At 40.0% G+C, this 24461-nt stretch overlaps 1 protein-coding gene across 1 annotated transcript in view; it reads right to left on the reverse strand.

Annotated features, from left to right (window-relative positions):
• Window positions 1-24295, reverse strand: part of gss (glutathione synthetase) — a 37022-nt gene extending 12727 nt beyond the window's left edge. Inside the window, exons 1-9 of the mRNA XM_061904890.1 lie at window positions 24171-24295; window positions 22968-23100; window positions 20274-20419; window positions 20096-20171; window positions 9118-9257; window positions 6025-6141; window positions 5792-5872; window positions 5633-5710; window positions 5431-5500 (exon numbers count right to left, since the gene is read on the reverse strand). Of these exons, the coding sequence (XP_061760874.1) occupies window positions 5431-5500; window positions 5633-5710; window positions 5792-5872; window positions 6025-6141; window positions 9118-9257; window positions 20096-20171; window positions 20274-20419; window positions 22968-23099 (840 nt within the window). The 5' untranslated portion in view covers window position 23100; window positions 24171-24295. The remainder of the gene's footprint in view (window positions 1-5430; window positions 5501-5632; window positions 5711-5791; window positions 5873-6024; window positions 6142-9117; window positions 9258-20095; window positions 20172-20273; window positions 20420-22967; window positions 23101-24170) is intronic.
• Between the last annotated feature and the right edge of the window lie 166 nt (window positions 24296-24461).

Genomic DNA, 24461 nt, shown 5'->3' on the forward strand with positions numbered 1-24461 from the left:
AGCATTTAAGTCTCACCTTAAAACTCATTTGTATACTCTAGCCTTTAAATAGACTCCCTTTTTAGACCAGTTGATCTGCCGTTTCTTTTCTTTTTCTTCTATGTCCCACTCTCCCGTGTGGAGGGGGTCCGGTCCGATGGCCATGTACTGCTCGCCTGTGTATCAGCTGGGGACATCTCTGCGCTGCTGATCCGCCTCCGCTTGGGATGGTTTCCTGCTGGCTCCGCTGTGAACGGGACTCTCGCTGCTGTGTCTTGGATCCTCTTTGGACTGGACTCTCGCGACTGTGTTGGATCCATTATGGATTGATCTTTCACAGTATCATGTTAGACCCGCCCGACATCCATTGCTTTCCTCCTCTCTAAGGTTCTCATAGTCATTATTGTCACCAATGTCCCACTGGGTGTGAGTTTTCCTTGCCCTTATGTGGGCCTACCGAGGATGTCCTAGTGGTTTGTGCAGCCCTTTGAGACACTAGTGATTTAGGGCTATATAAGTAAACATTGATTGATTGATTGATTGATCATTGATATATAAACTATCAGACTGTGTGGTCGCTAGTAGTGGCTTTCAGTAGGCCTTTAAGAGAGGAATGCTTTTTTTAAAAGGAAGGTTTTGAGTTGTTTTTTTTTGAAGGATTCAAGGGTTTGTGGGGTTTTGATGTCGTCCGGGAGAATGTTCCAGAGGCGAGGTGCAGATGAGCGTAAGCTCCAATCCCCATTGTGCAGAGCTTGGTTCTGGGTGGGAGGAGGCAGTATGATTTGCTGGAGCTGGTTTGGGGAGTTTAAAGTTCTTTCAGTTAGGAGGTGGCGTTGCCATGGATGCAGTAGTGGGTAATGAGTGAGATTATGTGTTGGAGTCTGTATTGCATGGGGAGCCAGTGAAGGTCTTTCAGGATTGGAGTAATGTGATCAAATGTACGCAATCTCATCAGGATCCTAACTGCACTGTTGTGGACATATTGAAGCTTTTGAAGGCATTAGCCAGGCATGCAATAGCCTGGAGGAGACAAAGGTGTGGATGAGTTCCTCTGCATCTCGAATGGTGAGAAATGGTCGGACTTGGGCAAAAAAATCTGAAATGGAAGTAGGAGTTGCAGAGTTGTTTGATGTGGGAGTCAAAAGTGAGATGTGGATCAAATATGACCCTTAGGTTGGTGATCAGAGGGCAAAGTGAGTCCCCATGTCTAGCATTAAAAGATTACAGTTGGTACAAAATGCGGCTGCTAGACTTTTGACAAGAAAAAGAAAGTTTGATCATATTACATCTATACTGTATATACCTTTATATACATATATACATACATATATACCTATACTGTATATACCTTTATATACATATATACATACATATATACCTATACTGTATATACCTTTATATACATATTTACATACATATATACCCATACTGTATATACCTTTATATACATATATACATACATATATACCTATACTGTATATACCTTTATATACATATATACATACATATATACCTATACTGACTCACCTGCACTGGCTTCCTGTGCACTTAAGATGTGACTTTAAGGTTTTACTACTTACGTATAAAATACTACACGGTCTAGCTCCATCCTATCTTGCCGATTGTATTGTACCATATGTCCCGGCAAGAAATCTTCCTTCAAAGGACTCTGGCTTGTTAGTGATTCCCAGAGCCCAAAAAAAGTCTGCGGGCTATAGAGCGTTTTCCGTTCGGGCTCCAGTACTCTGGAATGCCCTCCCGGTAAAAGTTCGAGATGCTACCTCAGTAGAAGCATTTAAGTCTCACCTTAAAACTCATTTGTATACTCTAGCCTTTAAATAGACTCCCTTTTTAGACCAGTTGGTCTGCCGTTTCTTTTCTTTTTCTCCTATGTCCCACTCTCCCTTGTGGAGGGGGTCCGGTCCGATCCGGTGGCCATGTACTGCTTGCCTGTGTATCGGCTGGGGACATCTCTGCGCTGCTGACCTGCCTCCGCTTGGGATGGTTTCCTGCTGGCTCCGCTGTGAACGGGACTCTCGCTTCTGTGTTGGATCCATTATGGATTGAACTTTCACAGTATCATGTTAGACCCGCTCGACATCCATTGCTTTCCTCCTCTCCAAGGTTCTCATAGTCATCATTGTCACCGACGTCCCACTGGGTGTGAGTTTTCCTTGCCCTTATGTGGGCCTACCGAGGATGTTGTTGTGGTTTGTGCAGCCCTTTGAGACACTAGTGATTTAGGGCTATATAAGTAAACATTGATTGATTGATTGATTGATTTTAGCCGGAAAAGGAGATACCAGTAGTTGGGGATGACTGGACCTTATTGGGGGTGCCAACTCATATGGTTTCAGTTTTTGAGCTGTTGAGTCGTAAAACGTTATGGCTCTTCTACTATGTCTATATCTCCTCCAGGCAAGCAGTGAGGGTTGGGAGGTAGCGGTCGAGGGAGCCGTTTTCAGGTAGAGTTGTGCATCATCAGCATAGGACTGGAAGTTAAGTGCATGACTGCTTATGACGTGACCGAGGGGAAGCATGTAGATTGTGATTAGAGTTGGGCCGAGGACAGACCCCTGGGAGACTCTACAGGTGGAATAATGAGTATGGGTTTGTGCTTTTCCGAGGACTGCATATTCTGAACCATTCCAGAGTGGGAGCAGACAGGCCAGCAGTGAGGTGAAGACGTTGGAGCAGTATGTGGTGGTGGACTGTATCGAATGCAGCTGTCAAGTCAAGGAGGATGAGGAAGGTGGGGGAGCCATTATCAGCCAGAGGGAGGTTGTTTGAGACTAAGACACTTTCTGTGCTGTGTGCTGAACGGAAGCCAGACTGGAAATGTTCATGTAGTTGGTTATGTTCCAGATAATCATAAAGTTCAACTGAGACTGCTTTTTCTAGCAATGGAAGATTGGATATGGGCCTGTAATGTGTGAGGATATTTGGGTCTAAAGTGGGCTTTTTGACATGAAGTCTGATGATGGCTGTTTAAAGGGCTGATGGGACATGGCTGGATTGAAGAGACTGGTTGATGATACTGCTTGGTGATGGCAGAAAGATTGGATTCTAACAGCAGTGGGAAAGGGGTCCGGTGTTCTGGTAAGACACTCATCCTCCCGCATGTGAGAAACAAGCAATCTGGAAATGGAATTGTGTCTCCAAAAAGTTTCGAAAAAATAAAAATAAAGATAGCCGAGTAGCCTTGAGGACGAGGTTTATGACTCACTAAATGTCTTAAGCCCTCGCGGAGATATTTCTAGATTCAAAATGTTGATAATTTATTCCCACAAACAAAAAATATTCTCCGTGGTTGACTTTCTACTTAATCAAAATGACTTATTTAGTGTGTCATAAACCTCCTCCTCAAGGCTACTCGGCTATCTTTATTTTTATTTTTTAGAAACTTTTTGGAACGCAAAAGTAGCCGTAACAAGTAAACAAACAATACAATCTTTAGCAACCACAAAAGCTTATCAGCCGATCAATTCAGAAAGGCAAATATCAGCCCTGGTTTGGGACATCTCTAAACAATATCAACAACACAATAACTAACCTTGGTACTAGTACTGACTTAACTATAAATGGATCCACCTACACCTACAATCCATGGCGAATAATATCAACTAGTATAGGTCAGAAAGGACAGCAGATTTCTGACTGATTACAACAACGTTAAGCCAATAACAAAGGCTGTACAGTTACAGTATGTTACTCACAATAAACAGTGTCAATAAATGAGCTCTTTAGACTGCAGTTGTGTTGGATACATTTCGTTTGTTGTTTTTTTTAATTGTACTGTTCACAATACCATTGAATAAATCAGATAAGGGTCACATTTAGGCAAATTGTGGAAGCATAGACTTTGTGAAGGATTTTAACTGGCAGTCAGGAAATGAGAAAATAGCAGAACCATCAGCGGATCCAAAACAGATTTTACCATGCTTAAAGTGTGTATTAGTTGGTGACCAAACAAAGATCCTACAGAGCAGCAGAGCATAAAGAAGTTTGTTTTACTTTCACACAGGGGCAGGAAGCATGTGTGCAGGCTGACGATAGAAAACTAATAAGGGTTTGCATCCCTGTCACTATTCTTAGTGGATTTTGGAGGCTTCTAGAACACTGCAAATGCATGTTCTGAAACATTTCACTGGCAGCTCATTCTCTAATTGCTGTAAGACAAAATAGTCCCAAAAAATTTTGGGGCCTGAACTTTTTTTTAGCATATTTATTGCACAAAATATATCCTTCAATATTCATGTAAGTGACCTCCAACAATAAGTCTGTCCTTTGGTTAAAAATGTGATCTCATAACAAAAATGATCACCTATAAAGAGCCAAAGTGCCAATTGAAGACCTTTCATTAACAAGTTCTCTACATGTATTTTGCTCCTGAAAATACATCTGGCTGTCGTGTTCCATAATATCAATTAGTTTTTGAGTAATGGGTAGATTGGACTCAATATGTCGCTCCCTCTTGGTGTGACGTCATCTAAAGAACTGAAGCCCAATAGACAGTGCAGATAAAAACATGTCAAACAAATTTTTAATTGCATTTTTTGTCACCCTATCCACTATTTTTTCAAACTGTTATGGTTAACATGATAACACAAGAACCATATCACCCAGCCCTACCTCATGTTCATTCAGCATGTCCTTAAGCATCTTGAGGAAAACATCAATAGAAGAGGACGCAAAATAGAATACTAGCGCCGGGCTTAGCTTCTTTTTCCCTTGTTTTTGAGCGGCAGGTGTGCACTGGACTAATTTTGACAAAATCTTTCTCCACTCTTATGTGATCCTGACTTTTTTCAAATGTTTTATTCGAAACTCCAACTAAAACCCTTCTTTTTCTTCTTTAAAGTCAAAATGATTGAAATCATGGCTGTGATTTAAACTCGTCTGGCTTGGTCCGTCCCATTTAAGTTGAGATGTCCATACTTTCCTCATATTCGCAGCATTTAGAAATGTATGCAGGGTTCCCCTTCTTTAGTTGTATTAATACAACCTGCAACAATGCATCTGAAAGCCAAATTCGATCGTTCCATCAAATTCTGCATGAAAATAATGTGATTCGGGATGAAGCTTCCTACCAAAATACAAACTATGCGATATGAAATTGCATCCAGTCTTCTGTAGGTGACATTAGCAGGCTGAGTCATTTTGAAGCTAAAAATGGGCTGAAACATGTTTGTCCAAAATCACAATGTCTCATTTATTAATAAAATTAGTATTATTATTATTATTAGTAGTAATAATAATCATCATCATCCTCATAAAATATTTGATTTATATTGTGCTTTTGGAGAAACTCAAAGCGCTTTGGAATAATTTATCAGTAGACATAATTTTTAGGTCCAGAACTATGAAATAGGCGCCAATGTCAACATTAGTGAGGCAATTTAAAATGTAATCTCTCAAGTCAAAAAGAGAAATCAAGAAATAATGGACTACCTGTTCAGACGTGTAGTGTTGAGGCATGTAGCCATTCCTGAAGTACACCAGTGCGACCTCCTGACCATCACTGAACACAAAGCATTCAATGTACTGTGTGTGTGTATATATATATATATATATATATATATATATATATATATATATATATATATATATATACATTCCACGCAATTTAGATTTCTTGACAGAGGAGACTTACACAAACAGTTTCTTATCCTTGTCAAGTTTTCCAGATTGTGAAACCTCTTCAAAACGCCTTCTGCAAGTTGGAATATTCCTGAAAAACATTGCAAGCAGCAGGATGCTTATTATGTGTAATACAATTATTATTCTGAGTTTACTTTCGTTTAAAAGTCACCTTTTCCACAACTCGTTCTCTATAAATCTTTGATCGAAGATGTTCTGCTGCTTGGTCTCCACCAAGAACATGACAACTGCTCTGTGATGACAACCAGACCAACACAAAGAAAATTCAACACTTAAGTCCAAACCTGTCTATACGCGTTGACTAAATAAAACTAGCCAAATTAATATATTAAAATCAGTTGATTGACATCGAAGGGATGTTTAATAAGGTTTGAAAGTACGTACCGATCTGATCCATAAAGCTCCCAGGCCTTAGCGATACCAAGAGCCAGACCCACCGCAGGGTTGTTGTCTAAGATGCGTTGGCTCTCCCCCAGTCGTCCTGCCACCTTCAGGATGTGTCTGTGCAGAAAAAAAAAACCTCTTCAGTCAGACCTGGGCAATTATTTTGATTTCGGGGGCTACATTGAGAGTCGGGGGGCTGGTGTGTAAAATATATGTACCATATTTTCCGCACTATAAGGCGCACCCTCAATGAATGGCCTATTTTAAAACTTTGTTCATATATAAGGCGCACTGCATTATAAGGCGCATAGAATAGATGCTACAGTAGAGGCTGGGGTTACGTTATGCATTCTTTAGGGAATGTCAACAAAACAGTCGGATAGGTCAGTCCAACTTTATTAAAAGATTACAAACCAGCGTTCTGACAACTCTGTTCACTCCCAAAATTAATAATCAGCTGTTTTATTATTTTCCCCAATGCAATAAACAGGTAAAAAACAGTCTGATACTGTTACGGTAAATGAAACGTTAGTGCAATCACAATATAGTAACACTGGAAATAGTGCAAAGCAATAATATATCAATAACTCAACGTTGCTCAAACGATAATGTCACACAACACAACACACAAAATAAACATGTAAAGTTCACTTTATTAAGTTATTCCTCATCCACCAATCCCTCAAATTCTTATTCTTCAGTGTTCGTATCAAACAGTTGGGCGAATACGACATCTCGTGGAAGTCCTCATTAAAGGAGTCAGTGTCGCTGCTGTTAATGTTCAATTCTCTCCCTGCTGCTCTATTCCCGTCTTCTACTGTGTGACTGATCTCCTTGACTTTAAACTCTGCGTCTTAAGCGTGTCTCTTTATAGGAGACATTTTGGGCTCTTTACATAAACACACAGAAACGGCCTTCCTTCCGCAGTCATATATCCCAGCATGCACCACGAGCTTCTTCTTCTACGAAGGAAAAGGAAGTCGGCGGCCGCTTACCATAGAAGAAGAAGCACACTTCTTCTTCTACGGGGGAAAATGAAGTCGGCGGCTGCTTACCGTAGTTGCGAGACCTGTTGTGGCTCAATATTGGTCCATATATAAGGCGCACCGGATTATAAGGCGCACTGTCAGCTTTTGAGAAAATGTGAGGTTTTTAGGTGCGCCTTATAGTGCAGAAAAGACAGTATATATGCACGGCCGCCCACACACATGGGCTGTCCAAATGTTTTTTCTTTTTTTTAAATCACATTAATCACTGTGATTAATCACAGGTTACTACTCGCTTGCATATTTAAATTTTGCTTAAGAAAATACCCCAATATTTGGACAGAAAAGCAAATTCATAATCAAAATGTAATCCAATTAGTTTATAAATGTTTTATTGAACTGTCTTAACTCATTAATTTGCTTAAAACTTGATGACAGTAAGTATAGTAAGAATTAAATGCACATTTTCAAAGTATTTGCAATAAAATAGCATACAAGGTACAGATAGTAAAAACACCCATAAACAGCTTTACAAGACCTTTTGTATCCGGTTTGAAAGCCGCCGCCGATGAAAAGACACACAGACTGACGTAGCAATTTATCGACGACAGCAAAGTTAATGAGTTCATTTTCATTTATTGTTAATTGTGAGCTAACTGTAGTGCTGAATTTCCCCCAGGGATCAATAAAGTACTTTCTATTCTATTCTATTACCGTTCAATTAATTGACTTACTTATCAGCACAGTCCTACAATTGTCTGACATATATAATGCCTCTGGACATCAAATTCAATGCATTTCTGCAAAATTCATTTAAATTAATTACCTAATGCCCCGCTGGAACCCTGTATGTCAGGGGTAGGGAACTTATGGCTCTAGAGCCAGATGTGGCTCTTTCGATGACTGCACCTGGCTCTCAGATACATTTTAGCTGACATTGCTTAAAATGGCAAGTAATGAATAATTCCGCCGGTAATCAGAAAAATAACGTTCAAAATATAAAAACATTCTCATGCATTTTAATTTATCCATTCTGTCAGGTTGAGTTGTTGACGAACCCCAAGATGCAGAGATGGTGGCAGGCATTGTAAAGGAAAACATGATTTAATGTCCAAAATATAAAGAAAAAACACAAACCAGGAACCAGGAATGGACAAATTGGAAACAGGGAACAGGAACCAGCAAACAGGAACCAGCAACAAAAAGACGAAAAGCAGTCCACGGCATACAGGAACAGCGACAAGTAGTAGCACGACATCGACAGGTGTTAGCGACAATAATCCAGCCCTGATTGGATGAGAAAGCAGGTCTAAATAGTGTCTGGCTGATTGACACCAGGTGTGGCCCGGTGCCAATCAGCCACAGCTGAGGGGACACAGCACTCAGGGAGACAAACAGGAACAGGAACTAAAGACAAATGCAGAGGAAAAACTAAGACATAGTCGAACTGTCAGGGACAAGCCTGACACATCCGGTTTCTACCGCACCTGTTCAAGAAGTTGCATTAATGCTAAGAAGTATTTTATTTATTGTTGGTTAGCTTCAGAATAACAACGTTATTAAAAAGAACAAGAGACTTATTTTACTCTAAAAATGTTAGTCTTACTTAAAAATGCACACATTAGTTGTATTCAGTCTTAAAAATAATATTATATGGCTATCACGGAAATACTTTTCAAAATATTTGGCCTGTATGGCTCTTTCAGCCAAAAAGGTTCCCGACCCCTGCTGTATGTGCTTGGCTTTAAGATGCTATTTTATTATATATGTGTATATATTGCACCAAATAAAAGGTAAATGGGATTCATTTTTAACAGCACTGTCATACAAGCATTAAAAGAAGTCAACTGGAGCAAAATGCAAAACCAAAACATCATCTTGACATGTGAGCACAAGCTAAGTGTTACCAAAAAGGCCAAAGAAAAAGCAACAATTAATTGATGTTAACTTTAGTGTTGTTTTAACTCAATTCCAAACTGTACAACATCAAAGTTCCCACTATATATGAAGTTCATCCCGTCTGAAATACAATTCATTCCTTTCCACACATCAATAGAATTCATCATACTGAACGAAAATGTTGCAGATACTAGTTTGCCTTACTTACCGATGCACATCATGCGAATGTGAGGCCAGGCCTCCAAAACTAGCCGAGATTGTGTTGATCTCGATCTGCTTCAGAGACGTGGAACCGTCCTCCCTCTGGTCCAACATGTAGTCGGATCGATTCAGACCCAAGACAATGGACTGTGGAGAAAGAGACACTGATGAAGAGATGGAAGTACTCGGTTTGAAGGATTGTCTGCCTTTCAGCTTTTGGAATTCAACAAGCAGAAATGCTTCAGACATATGTGTGATTGATTGAAACTTTTATTATTATATTGCACAGTACAGTACATATTCCGTACAATTGACCACTAAATGGTAACACCCCAATAAGTTTTTCAACTTGTTTAAGTCGGGGTCCACGTTGATCAATTCATGGTAATATGAGTTTGTGTAATATGGCAAAAACATCTGGATCATTTTAACCAATCAGAGGTTGCACTAGAACTCCTTGATTTGTCTTTTTATCTTAGTGAGACATTTTAGACAGTTTTTGTGGAAAACAGTTTAGGAAATGGATTTTTCTGTTCTATTTGTAGTAGAACTTAAAAAAAAACCTGACCTCAAACCCAAAAAACTCCATATTTTGTTTCATTTTTACTTGTGGTAGGTGTGATAGTTAGGTGTACCAAACATTGCAATTAACCATCAAAATAAGGTCAACCCTCTCCATACAGTGTTTAAAATATTGAAATTTCATCAAAATCACCATTTATTTGTTTTTTAAGGCATATTGTACAACATTTTTGTCCCAAATTAAGCCTCATCAAGCATAACAATTGGTAAATGAGGTAAAAGCAGCAATACTGGCCACTAGATGGGACCAAACCAATCAGATCACACTTTTCAGTATCGTGGCCACAGATTGGCTCAGCCTCAAGCAGCATTTATTCATAGGACTCGAGCACTCTCATAACGTTGAACATGTATTTAGATCATTTTATATTTGGTTTATGATGAATAATTCCTACTTGTTTCTTTGTGTTTAAAGCTACCGTATTTCCTTGAATTGCCACCGGGTATATAGTATGCGCCTGACTAGAATTACTGCCGGGTCAAACTCGTTTTGCAAAATAATTAGCGCATGCTTAGCATCACCGCCGGCTCAGGATTAACGCCGGGTCAAACTCGTTTCGCAAAATATTATTTTTATTAGCGCATGTCTAGAATTTTCGCCGGGTAAAACTCGTTTCGCCAAATAATTAGCATATGCCTAGAATTTCCTCCGGGTCAAACTCGTCACATCACGAGTGACACTTCACCTGTCATCATTTTCAAAATGGAGGAGGCTGATTTTCAATAATTTGAAATCACATAAAGGGAAGAAGATTAAGAGCTATTCAGTAGGATTTAAGGTCCAAGCTATTGATATGCTAAAAAGAACAGTAACGTAGCTGCGTGTGTCAAATGAGTCATTAAATGACTCCCGCCTCCAGGTGGTAGAGGGCGCTAGTGATCCTTCTTGCGACTACTTGGCTGCAGAAGAAGTGACAACAAGCAGCAAGAGTGAGCAGTGAATGTTTATTTTTTCCTCTCGCTTGCACTTTTAACATGGAGGATTAAATATCTAAAATAAAACAGTTTTCTAAACTGGACTTTCAATGGAAGCAGGAGGTAATAAAGGAAGATCTCCATCGAGACAGAGAGACTTTTAAAACTGAAGAAAGACAAGGAAGACTTCTATAAACAAGTTATCAATGCTTTTGATCAGAAGGAGCTGCGCATGGACTTCATTTATAAGTAAAGGTAGGACCATAGTAACGTTTTTTTAAATTAAATGTGCTTTTCATGCTGGTATCCTTACATCACACTCAAATTTTTAAGCGCAGACCTAAATTTACCGCATGCTTAAGTGCCGGAGTGAGAAGAGGTTTTAAAATAATTAGCGAATGCTTGCCTTTACCGCATGCCTTTGGTAAACGCCGGATTGAGAAGAGGTTTTAAATTAATTAGCACCCCGGCAGCAATTCAAGGAAATACAATAGCTTAGTTGCCTGCTTCTGGCTTTCATTTGTTGTTTAACGTGTTGAGGTTTGTTCTCCAGTGATAACGCTACTTACAAATGCAGCTTATTTCCCATAATGGGGCGAACCAACACTATGTATGGAGACACAGATTTAGCTATTAGCCGCTTGTCAGCCAGAGAAGATCTACATTTGTAATCAGCATTAAAAGGCATTAATTCAGCAAAGGCCAATCACATACCTTTTCGCATAAATCTTCCTACTTGGTCGTTTGTCCGTCCATGTTGATGGGCAGTTTGAAAATGAAATAATCCCACACAGTGACATTTGGCTTTGTAATATCCTTTTAGTCCTTCTAATTGTTGTTACTTAATTAGCAGTGCTTCTCACTAGTGTGTTAGCTAAAGAGAGAAATATAATCTTGCTTACACAACGCGTCTTGTTCCTTCCCCAACGTATCCTTCCACAGATCTAAAAAACATCTAGCTATGCATCAGCGTACTATGATGACAAAGAAAAACAAAAAAGGTCATATAAACTTGCCACATCTTTAATTTAAATTTTTAAGACAATTTCCATCGAAGGCAAAATAAAAAAAAATGATATGATTTTCTTTTTTTGTACCTCTTGCACTTTTCTTTTGTCTATAATTGCCTTATGGTCGTTTTGTTTCAATTCGTAATTACTGTTTGAATATTATGAGAGATAAAATATTTCAGTTTACATATTTTCAAAAAAATATAGAGAAAAATGTTTACTTCAACGTTCTGATTTTTTTTTAATTTTATGTCGAAACAAAGTTAAAAGAATAAAAAAGCTGTGATCGGTCAGCTCGTTACTAAATAATTTCCGGGGTTCACAGAGTCCACCTTGGTGAACATCATCTCTTACGGTTTCCAAGCAATATCAATACCATGACTGCAGACAGGAAAAGGTGTGGAAGAGAATTCCAAGTAGGTTCAGCCTCTGCTATCGAAACAAAGATAGTGGATGACTGACAAGAGGCTTACTCTTTTAATGCATAAAAAAGAATGACTGTGCTTGGTATTTTTATGTATCTTTATCTATTTATCTGAGGACCATTTTATTATGTTTTTATGTGTGATGAATTCGCACTAAATCAGTTTGCTTGAAATTTCGTTGTACAATGCACAATGACAATAAAGATATATCGGGGCGGCATAGCTCGGTTGGTAGAGTGGCCGTGCCAGCAACTTGAGGGTTGCAGGTTCGATTCCCGCTTGTGCCATCCTAGTGACTGCCGTTGTGTCCTTGGGCAAGACACTTTACCCACCTGCTCCCAGTGCCACCCACACTGCTTTAAATGTAACTTAGATATTGGGTGTTACTATGTAAAGCGCTTTGAGTCACTTGAGAAAAGCGCTATATAAATATAATTCACTTCACTTCTGTTGAATAAACTTGTTCAGGTGCTGAGAGCGATGCATAGAGTGAGACATCTTGTATCCAGTTTGACAGACAAAACAAATAGAGACGTAGCAATATATCGATGACGGTAAAGTTTTTTATAATTTTTTTGTTAACCTTTATTTAACCAGGAAAAAATCCAATTGAGATTAAAAACCTCTTTCAAGGGAGTCCTGGCAAGAGGCAAATTGATGAAATTCCCTCTATGCAATTTACATTCACATTATAAAATAAAATGACAGTGTGGACATCAAGTAAAACAGTTAAATAACTGAGGCGCCTTCAAATGCTTTCAGTTTAGATTTAAAAGCATCCATCCATCCATTATCTACTGCTTATTCCCTTTTGGGGTCGCGGGGGGCGCTGGCGCCTATCTCAGCTACAATCGGGCGGAAGGCGGGGTACACCCTGGACAAGTCGCCACCTCCTCGCAGGGCCAACACAGATAGACAGACAACATTCACACTCACATTCACACACTAGGGACCATTTAGTGTTGCCAATCAACCTATCCCCAGGTGCATGTCTTTGGAAGTGGGAGGGAACCCACGCATTCACGGGGAGAACATGCAAACTCCACACAGAAAGATCCCGAGCCTGGGATTGAACCCAGGACTGCAGGACCTTCGTATTGTGAGGCAGACGCACTAACCCCTCTTCCACAGTGAAGTCCAGATTTAATAGCATTTAAGAATAAAAATTCAGTCAGCTTCCAGTCACTTTGTAGCATGTTCCAAGCACAAGGAGTTGCACAGACAAAAGCTTCATTCCCTAGCTCACTGCCAGCAAAAGGGACAGAGTGCAACAGCTGATCTCAGTGCATAAGAGTTGGTACATCTCTGTGAAATCCATGTACAGACAGTCCCAGAAGAGCCTTGTCAATAAAAATGTACCAATGGCACTGTCTCCTAATGGACAGAGAAGGCCATCCCACCCAAGAGTACAAGTCACAGTTTGTGATGAAGCTCAAAGTATGGTAAACACAGTCCACCATCTGAGGACAGGAATGAGTAGCATTCATATCAAAAAAGATCACCATATTCTAGCACAGATAAAAATGTGGCGGGCACAAGGCACTTTTTTTTTTTACACCAAAAGAAAAACAGCTCTTCTTAAGGAAGAAAAAACCCAATTTAAGTTTTAGTTTCAGGCTTCACAGTGGAAGAGGGGTTAGTGCGTCTGCCTCACAATACGAAGGTCCTGCAGTCCTGGGTTCAATCCCAGGCTCGGGCTCTTTCTGTGTGCAGTTTGCATGTTCTTCCCTTGACTATATGGGTTCCCTCCGGGTACTCCGGCTTCCTCCCACCTCCAAAGACATGCACCTGGGGATAGGTTGATTGGCAACACTAAATGGTCCTTAGTGTGCGAATGTTGTCTGTCTGTGTTGGCCCTGCGATGAGGTGATGACTTGTCCAGGGTGTACCCCGCCTTCCGCCCGATTGTAGCTGAGATAGGCGCCAGCACCCCCCGCAACCCAGAAAGGGAATAAGCGGTAGAAAATGGATGGATGGATGGATGGAAGTTTTAGTTTCTTCACCAGTTCATCAATAAAAGGTTTGAAAGTGAGAGTCATCAATGAAAACACCAAGCTATTTATATTCATGCAGCACTTCTGTGACATTCCCTTGAAGAGTGGACAATACCGGGGGAGTTTGAGGCACCTTCCAATGTTTGGAAAACTGCAGAAGTTTGTCTCGTCAGCATTGAGAACCAGTTTTAAGTCAATAAGTGAATTCTGCACAGCGCCAAAAGCTTTCTACAGGGAAAGTTGAGTTCATTGTCATTTATTGTTCAATTTATTGACTCTTTGACTATCAGCCCGGGCCTAAAATTGTATTTGTTTTTTTTTATTGCCTCTTGACATCAAATGTAATGTTTTTAATCCAATTTAAGGCTTTAATTTTTGCAAAATCCATTTCATGACTTTTAATGCTTTTTAATGACCCGCAGAAACACTGTTAAAGAAAATCCTGTTTCTTTTTCTGAACCGCAGGAACTCATGCTTGACTTTTGGCAAGTTAGACAATAAGGGTTTTGTGTTGACTCCTTTTTAGTGGATAATAAATCTGTACAGTACAAGCAACACACAGATTACTCGAATATACTCGATATATCACGGGTTTGTCTCTGTGCCATGTAGAAAATGACTACATCGTGAGTATTCAAGTATACGTTCTCTAGGGGTGTAACGGTACGTGTATTTGTATTGAACCGTTTCGGTTTGGCACGCGGGCACAGCGAACGAGTTTGAAAGCAGAAGTCTTAACAAGCTGCTCTGCTTTCTGCCTCGGTCTGAGCAGTGAGCACCCAGCATTGTCCCGCCCACACAACCATCTGATTGGTTACATACAAAGCCAATCAGCAGTGCGTATTCAGAGCCATGTAGTCAATGCTTTAGCGTCGAGCAGAGATATTTGTTTAGCAGGGGAGCAGCGTACTCTACCCAAACTATACCAAACACTTCCCAGTCACAACTATTACAAACATCACTGTGAGCCCGTTGACCTTCTAGAAACTTAAACTGCAGCTCAGCTAGCTCGCAGTATAGGCTTGAGGTGAAGGCTAATTAGCTTTAAGCGTAATGTTAGCTCATTTTGCTGTGTGTGTGTGTGTGTGTGTGTGTGTGTGTGTGTGTGTGTGTGTTAGGGGCAGCAAAGCCCTGCCTGTCTGTTATTTCATTGAACTCCATTGTGTTCAGGGATGAATAGTCTCTCCTATTGCAATTGTACTATTTTTCAGCTATAGTAACATTAATCATTAGTAATGTAGCAGCCTAGTTTTAAATAGCAGGGTCCCTGCTATCACATGTTGATAAAAATATAACATTTACATAATAAAAGTCAACTACAGGCTTCCCAAATACTGTAATAAATTAAGCATGATGAGTTGACAAACAGTTTCAATGGAAACTGTTTAATGTTGCACTTTTTATATGTAGAAGAATGTTTTTTTCATTTTATTTAATCAAAGCAACAACTTGAGGCAGTTTAATGTGGGCAGAATTATTATAGTTTTCTAGAAACTTAAACTGCTGCTCAGCTCGCTCACAGTTTTGGCTTTTAACGTAACGTTAGCTCATTTTGCTGGGTGTGCTTGTGCGTATGTTAGGGGCAGCAAAGCCCTGTCTGTTATTTCACATGAACTAACATGAACTCCATGGTGTTCAGGGATGAATAGTCTCTCCTGTTGCTATTGGACTATTTTTTCAGCTATAGTTACATTAATCATTAGTAATGTAGCAGCCTAGTTTTGAATGGGAGCGTCCCTGCTATCACATGTTGACAAAAATATAACATTTACATAATAAAAGTCAACTACAGGCTTCCCAAATGCTGTAATAAATTAAGCATGATGAGTTGACTTGAAACTGTTTAATGTTGCACTTTTTATATGTAGAAGAAAAGTTTTGTCATTTTATTTAATCAAGGCAACAACTTGATTCAAGATTGTTTGTTTGCATATACACAGTTAAACAGACAGTTTGCCGTACAATGAAAATCTTACTTTGCTACTTTGCTTGAGGCAGTTTAATGTGGATTAACATGGGCAAAATTATTATAGTGTTCTCAATGTTAAAAGGATAAAGCCATTGTTTACAAATTTGGTAAATAAATAACCAAAACATTTATATTTTGTTTTTTTCTTACTGTACCGAAAATGAACCGAACCGTGACCTCTAAACCGAGGTAAAATTTTTGTGTACCGTTACACCCCTAACGTTCTCACGCGGTTGCTTTTAGCTGTGGGCTTTTCTCGCTCTTTCTTGTCTCTCCTCACAGAGAGATAAAACAAGCGCACCTTCTTACATACTGTCGCGCGTGCAACGTCCTACGCTCTTGAGGAGCAGAGAGGTAGCGGCATGGGTAACTTTTGCCGTGGCAAGTGATTAGCGGAGCGGTGCGAGTGGTAATACGAGAGAGAGAAGGTGGGAATCTAGTAACAAATGAAGGCATAATTAGAAAAACAGCATGGAGTCCATCGTCTGCTGGTGGTTTGGCTTCAAGCGGGAACACGTTGAACAGACAACAGTAATATGTCAAATATGCGGTCAAAAGCGTTGCCACAAAAAGTAGCAGCACTACTAATTTGTAGCATCATTTGAAAAGTCACCTGCTACAGAATAAGGAGTGCTTGAAACTCCGCATGTCAACATGACAAAATAGTCAAAAACAGAAGATGACGTCTGCAGGAACCTACCACATAGAGAAGGACATACACTATTTGATGTCCTATTATGCAGCTCATTTTTATTTTACAGTTTTTGGAATATCTTGTGTGACATAATGTACAAAAGTGCACTTTGTTTGTTTTTAACTATTTTAGTGGTGTTTTGTACAAAAAGTGCATTTTAATTTAGGGTTGTTTTGATATGTCATCTTAGTGACATCATGCACAAAAGTGCACAAATAGCTTGTTTTAAAATGTCTCTGACAATCTTGCACTTTCTGTTTTGAAATGACATGAATGTTTGTGCCACTGTTTAATAAATGCAGTTTTGGTCAATTGCCTTAGTTGTGGGGCTTCACGGTGGGAGAGGGGTTAGTGCGTCTGCCTCACAATACGAAGATCCTGAGTAGTCAGGGTTCAATCCCGGGCTCGGGATCTTTCTGTGTGGAGTTTGCATGTTCTCCCCGTGAATGCGTGGGTTCTCTCCGGGTACTCCGGCTTCCTCCCACTTCCAAAGACATGCACCTGGGGATAGGTTGATTGGCAACACTAAAATTGGCCCTAGTGTGTGAATGTGAGTGTGAATGTTGTCTGTCTATTTGTGTTGGCCCTGCGATGTGGCAGCGACTTGTCCAGGGTGTACCCCGCCTTCTGCCCGATTGTAGCTTAGGGCCCAGGCTTAGACCGATTTTTTTAATTTTATTTTAATCTTCTATTCTTTCCCCCCCCCCATACCCCCCACCCCCCACCCCTGTTTACCTGTATGTCATCTTTTTTGTAAGGGGCGCTGGAAGCCGGCAGACCCGTCAGCGATCCTATTCTGTCTCCCTGTAATGTTTGTCTGATCTTGAATGGGATTGTGCTGAAAATTGTAATTTTCCTGACGGAATAAATAAAGTACTATCTAATCTAATCTAATCTAATCTAATCTATCTGAGATAGGAACCAGCGCCCCCAGCAACCCCAAAAGGGAATAAAGTGGGCTGGCTCAGGGTGGAGGACAGAGTCAAACAACTTGCACTGAGCCTGGTCTATAAAATCCGCTACACCTCCTTGATACCGAAGTACATGTCAAACTACTTCCTTAACGTAAATGACCGCCATAACCACAACACCAGGGGGAGCTCCACAAACCACGTTAAACCCAGATTTCGATCTAACAAAGGTCTTAACTCATTCTCTTTCTATGCCACATCAATGTGGAATGCACTCCCAACAGGTATAAAAGTAAGTGCATCTCTATATTCCTTCAAAACTGCACTAAAACAACACCTCCAGGCAACTTCAACACTTTACTAATACCCTCCTCCATTCACATCCCATCTCCCCGGATTATAAACAACTCAAATGTACTTCTAATGTATATACTTGTTCTTATGCTATGTGAACTCACTATGTTCTCTGCTGGCTGTACATATCCTACTAAATAAGACCTACACTGTTTCAATGTCCACATTTCTCTGTTGATGCAATTGTTGATGACTGAAGTTCTGATATCAACCAAAGCTCCTCATCCCACCCCCCGGATTGTAAATAATGTCAATAATTCAATGTACATACTATGATGATTAACTTGTGTGATGACTGTATTATGTTGATAGTATATATTTGTACCATGAATTGATTAACGATTAAGTTGAAAAACTTATTGGGGTGTTACCATTTAGTGGTCAACTGTACAGAATATGTACTGTACTGTGCAATCTACTAATAAAAGTATCAATCAATAAATCAAAATAGATGGATGGATGAACTTAGTTGTGATTTCCCTCTCTGCATGAAAGTTTAAAAGTAGCATATATTAATGCAGTATGAAGAAGAATGTTTGAATGTAGACACATAGAATCATCATACTGCTGTGATTATATGCATCAAGTGTTCATTCAAGGCTAAGGCAAAATATGGAGATATATATGGTGGATCGTGACATGGCCTAAAAATACCGAGATATTAATCAAAGGCCATATCGCCCAGCCCTACTCGAAAGTATATCCCAAGTTTGTTTCATCAAGCGTGTGTAACGCAGGTGTGAAATACATTTGCGGAGACTATTAGGCTCTTGTCTTGCTATTACTCTTTGTGCACTTCCTAGTCACGTGACCGCCACAGTCCAATCAGCTGTAGGCATATACCAGTAGCCGGAAGTGACTGGTATGTTCTTGCTGTAGTTAATCTTTGGCAACTCGGGGCACTCCTCCCTTGTCACGTGACCGCCGCGGTCCAATTGGTGGTGCTTATAAGCCGGTAGCAGGAAGTAGCCAGGACACAGGACATGAGATGGATTGCATTTCTGCTCGAGGTAGGTTTTAAACATTGTTGTCACCTGAAATATTGTGCTGACGGTTTTTTAAACTACATGCCTATTTTGTAACTTTATAGAGCAGACTTCCAGCGCAAGATTCTTTGTCATTAAGCCGTGTTTGACTGTAGAAGCTCAATTGGTGAGTCCATATTCATGACAATAGCACTTTAAGCATTCATCTTTCTTCATTGCAACATCTTTGTGGCATATTCTCAATCCTCCATATAAAAGGTTTGACTTCAACTAATGATCACATTTGTGTATTGAATGAACTTTTATGTGTTTAGATCATAAGCACATTTAGTGCACTGACTGCTTTGTGTTGCTCATAATTATGTTGCTAATGGTTCTTTTAGCATTTTATTGCATATTATGATTCTGATGTTTATTGATTTGTATTGTACAATATTGAGGAAAGAATTAGAAATTATTGAATATTTATTATGAATACTTGATAATATATTATTGAATAATATATTATGAATACTTGATGGTATATTGTTGGATAATATACTATGAATACTAAATAACGCAATTTTGTGTTATTTAATGAAGACTTGTGTACACATGGATATATAAGATTGGTTCTGGCTCTTACACAGGCCAGGCTTCTCTTTTTGATGGCGAGCTAAGGAAAATAAACACCTAGTCCAAGGATCAAGTTTGGAAGATTCCAGCCAGGAAGCTGAGCACCACCTGCTCTGTCTGGGCAGGTAGGAGGCTCTCGAGCCGACCCTTTACAATTGTCACTTTACCTGCAGCACATGGACTGTACTGCCATCCTTTTTTTCCCCCCAAGAACAACTATCTGAACTGAGATTTAAACAAGATCCAGAGACACTGAATAGTTAAATGGAATTGTATATATGTTTATAGTACTTGTGTTTTTCTCTTTAAATTACTTTCATGTTGAATGGCCATTCAACTCATGGTGTGTGTGTATATCTGTTGTCCATCACTAATCCTCTAATAGACGCTGTCAACCAAACTACAATTCAAGCTCTGCCTCTCTCTACGAGTTGAAACTAGTCTTCTGTTCCTAGCCCATAACACCCCATAAATGTATTTAGTGCATTGCTTTGTAGCACATACAGGTTACACGTGCTCTAAGGACTTACCTGCGATCTTCCTTCCTGAAGGATCTGCTGGTGGATTTTGAACAGCCTCGCAGTGAAATCATCGACAGCAATGGTACTGCAAAATGAAATAAAAGTGTGCTCAAATATATATCAATAATCGTATTTTAAAATTTGAGAGGCAAAAAAGTAGCAGATTTGTTTCAGCATGTCAGCTCACCTCGCTAGACTGTCTTGCAGGAAGTCAGGATCCTGGCTGATCTTATCCACCAGCGTGTTGTAAAGAGTTTGTACCGCCTTAGCTTGCAGGAAGATGGCTTTGGGCACAGGCGTGGGGAAGAGTGTGAGGGGAGCGTACGTCACCAGCTACAACACAAAGTGGAATGCTAAAATACGGAACTTCTACAAGTCTTATTATTAGTATTCAGCAACTTTCTCTACTTTACACTTGACAGGAAAGGTCAGTTGTTAATAGGCAAACTGCTGCAGGAAGTGAAGTGAACTATATTTATATAGCGCTTTTTCTCTAGTGACTCAAAGTGCTTTACATAGTGAAACCCAATATCTAAGTTACATTTTTAAAGCAGTGTGGGTGGCACTGGGAGCAGGTGGGTAAAGTGTCTTGCCCAAGGACACAACGGCAGTGACTAGGATGGCGGGAGCGGGGATCGAGCCAGGAACCCTCAAGTTGCTGGCACGCCCGCTCTACCAACCGAGCTATATAAAGTACCATTAAAGGCCTACTGAAAGCCACTACTAGCCACCACACAGTCTGACGGTTTATAGATCAATGATGAAATATTAACATTGTTTCAGCAAGTTGGACATTTATTCCGTGTTTTGTTTATAGTCATATCAAATAAAGATGTGTCAAATAGACAAATGCAACTTAAACTGTAACACTGTATTTTACAAAATACCAAAAAAGGACATTTTTCTTAATATCTCATTGACAAAATGATTCAACCCCCTATTTAAATGCATCTTTAGTACTTAGTAGAACAGTAATGACATCCTTCAAAGGTGATACATAAGCTTCTTGCAAGCATCTACAGTATTTTAGCCCATTCCTCTTGGGCAGGGGTCGGGAACCTTTTTGGCTGAGAGAGCCATGAAAGCCAAATATTTTAAAATGTATTTCCGAAAGAGCCATATAATATTATTAACACTGAATACAATTGTCAGGTTCAAACACTGATGACATCTATTAAACAGACAAGAAGCAAGGAATTAAACAGACAGGAATCAATTTAGCTCAATGAGGAGAGAAACCCGTAGACCTGTACGCTCGTACAATTCTACGCCTCCTCGTTCATTTGGACTTTCCCAGATTACAACAACTAAATGTGTGCATCTCTTATTCTTTTTAATGACATTGTTATTCTGAAGTTAGCTATACTTTTGACCATTAATGCGACTTCTTGAACAGGTGCGTTAGAAACGGATAGATGGATTAAAATGTATGAGAATGTTTTATATTTTGAAGAATATTTTTAACACTGATTACCAGCGGAATAATTCATTACTTATCGTGTTAAGCAACGTCAGCTAAGATTTATCTGAGAGCCAGATGCAGTCATCAAAAGAGCCACATCTGGCTCGAGAGCCATAGGTTCCCTACCCCTGCTCTTGGGCAAAGGCCTCCAGTTCATTCATATTCTTGGACTTGCGTGCAGCAACTGCCTTCTTCAAGTCCCACCACAGCTTTTCTAGAGGATTTAGGTCTGGCGACTGTGAAGGCCACTCCAGAGTCTTCCAGCCCTTCTTCTGCAACCACTCTGATTGTTGATTCGGAGGTATGCCTGGGATCCTTGTCCTGTTGGAAGGTCCAACGTCTCCCAAGCCTCAGCTTCATCACCGACTTCATGACATTTGCAGCTAATATATCCTGCTAGGAAATAGAATTCATAATGCCTTGAACACGCTGGAGATTCCCGGTACCTGAGGCAGAGAAACAGCCCCAGAGCATGATTGACCCCCCACCATGCTTAACAGTAGGCAAGGTGTTCTTCTCTTTGTAAGCTTCATTTTTTCTCCTCCAGACATGACGTTGATTCATAGGCCCAAAGAGTTCCAGTTTTGTCTCATCACTCCATAGAACAGATTCCCAAAACCTTTGGGGTTTGTCCAGATGATTTTTGGCATACTGCAGTCTATTTTTCTTGTGCCTGGTAGTCAGAAGTGGGGTGCGCCTGGGAGTTCTGGCATGGAGGCCTTCATCTCGTAGTGCGCGCCTTATTGTCTGGGACGAAACCTGCGTTCCCCCCTCTGCAATGTCCTGTTGTAGTTCCTCAGCTGTTACCCGGGGGTTTTTCACCACTGTCCGCTTCAAATACTAGACAGCAGTTGCACACAGCATCCTCTTTCTACCACGCCCAGGTAGTGTTTCCACTGTGCCTTTAGCTTTAAACTTGCAAATTATGCTCCCAACTGTGTCTCTTGGAATGTGTAATGTCTTTGCTATTTTCTTATATCCATATCCTTTCTTATGAAGAGAAATGACCTCCTCTCTTGACTTCTTTGACCACTCCCTGGACTTCACCATGTTGCAAATACACCATTGACCATCTACAAGTAGCTGAGCGTCACAGTCTTTTTCAATCAGTTTAATTGTTGCTCGTTATGGTTGTAATCACATCTACAGGTGTTTTCAACACCTGATTGAAAAGACCTTATTCAAATTCTGTTCTTAAGAGTTATGATCTTCAAGGGGTTGAATAATTTTGACAATGAGATATTAAGAGAAATGACACTGTTTGGTATGTTACAAAATATAATGTTGTAATTCAAGTTGCATTTGACACATCTTTATTTGATATGACTATAAACAAAATACGGATTAAATGTCCAACTTGCTAAAACACCAAAATTGTGTGGGAGTTGAATCATTTTGATCACAACTGTAGTTGCTCACCTCTGATGAATTGGGGGACTCGTTGGCCCTCATCAGGACACCATGAAGGAGAGCTGCATCTTTGGCCACTTCTGCCAATTTATTGACGAGGGTGGTGTTCATCAATACCTCCTTTGGAATCCCCTCGGCCATTCTAATATGTGTGGAAAATACAAATACGTTGAACAGAAGGCTAAGAAATAGTATTGCAAGTTTTAGTTACAAAAGAAAAAAAAGTGCACAGTCATGCCTCAAGCTATTAACCAACACAGTTTTTTTTCAACCCTTTTTTCAGCTGAGGCATTTTTTGCATTGAAAATATGCGGAGGCACGCCACCAGCAGAAATCATAACAAAAATGTTTTTAAAAACTCAGTTGACAGTAAAAAGTGGTTGTGGCAATTGTTGGACATGACTTTAAAGCGTAAGCAAGCATGCATGACTATCGCTCTTGTCTCAAAGTAGGTGTACTGTCACCACCTGTCACATCACACCCTGACTTATTTGGACTTTTTTGCTGTTTTCCGGTGTGTAGTCTTCTACTTCCTATTTTGGTGGCTTTTCCTTTTTTGTTGGTATTTTCCCGTAGCAGTTTGGGCGATATTTCCCGGATCTACTTTGTTTTAGCAACCCATAATATTTCACTTGTTTTTATCCTTCTTTGCGGGGACATTGTTGATTGTCACATCATGTTGGAATGTACATTGTCTTTGCTCCGCAGTAAGTCTTTGCTGTCGTCCAACGTTCTGTTCTTGTTTACTTTGCAGCCGGTTCAGTTTCAGTTTAATTCCGCACAGCCTTCCCTACGCTTCAATGCATTTTCTTAGGGGCACTCATCTTTTGTTTATTTTTGGTGTAAGCATTACACACTTTTTTACCTGCATACTGCCTCCCGGTGCCGCGGCACAGTGGTTGAAAACCACTGAACTAGCCAACAGAACATGCTACCAGGGGTTAAACATGGGAACGTACATTCTTGCTTTTGATTGATTGAAACTTGTATTAGTAGATTGCACAGTACAGTACATATTCCGTACAATTGACTACTAAATGGTAACACCCGGATACGTTTTTCAACTTCTTTAAGTCGGGGTCCATGTTATACAATTCATGACATGCTAGCATGTCTCATTTCGAAAAGTAGCAGGTTTATCTTATTATTTGTTATTTATTTTTTTCCAACTACCGTGCAATGTAGATAAAAAGCAAAAGAAGAGTATATCACCTGTGTTGGTGTTCTGCCAGTGGAGAGTAAAATAGAACCGCGGGATGAGCCCAGGCACAAAGTCCTTGTAGGGATCACGTGATTTGTCCCGGCCAATCATCGCGTCGGAGACTGCCACGCTGCCTCTCAATCCAGGAAGTAACTTTGCTCGGGGCAGACAGGAAGTAGGAAGTGGTTTCCGGTTTAAAATGTCAAAATTAAATATGTAACATTGCTAAAAAATATTTTATTTGTTGTTTTAGTCACTCACTCACCCAGTTGAATCTAGTATGTTTGGTAATCTCGGAATAA

The sequence above is a fragment of the Nerophis ophidion genome, linkage group LG06 (assembly GCF_033978795.1).
Source record: "Nerophis ophidion isolate RoL-2023_Sa linkage group LG06, RoL_Noph_v1.0, whole genome shotgun sequence".
Lineage (NCBI taxonomy): Eukaryota > Metazoa > Chordata > Actinopteri > Syngnathiformes > Syngnathidae > Nerophis > Nerophis ophidion.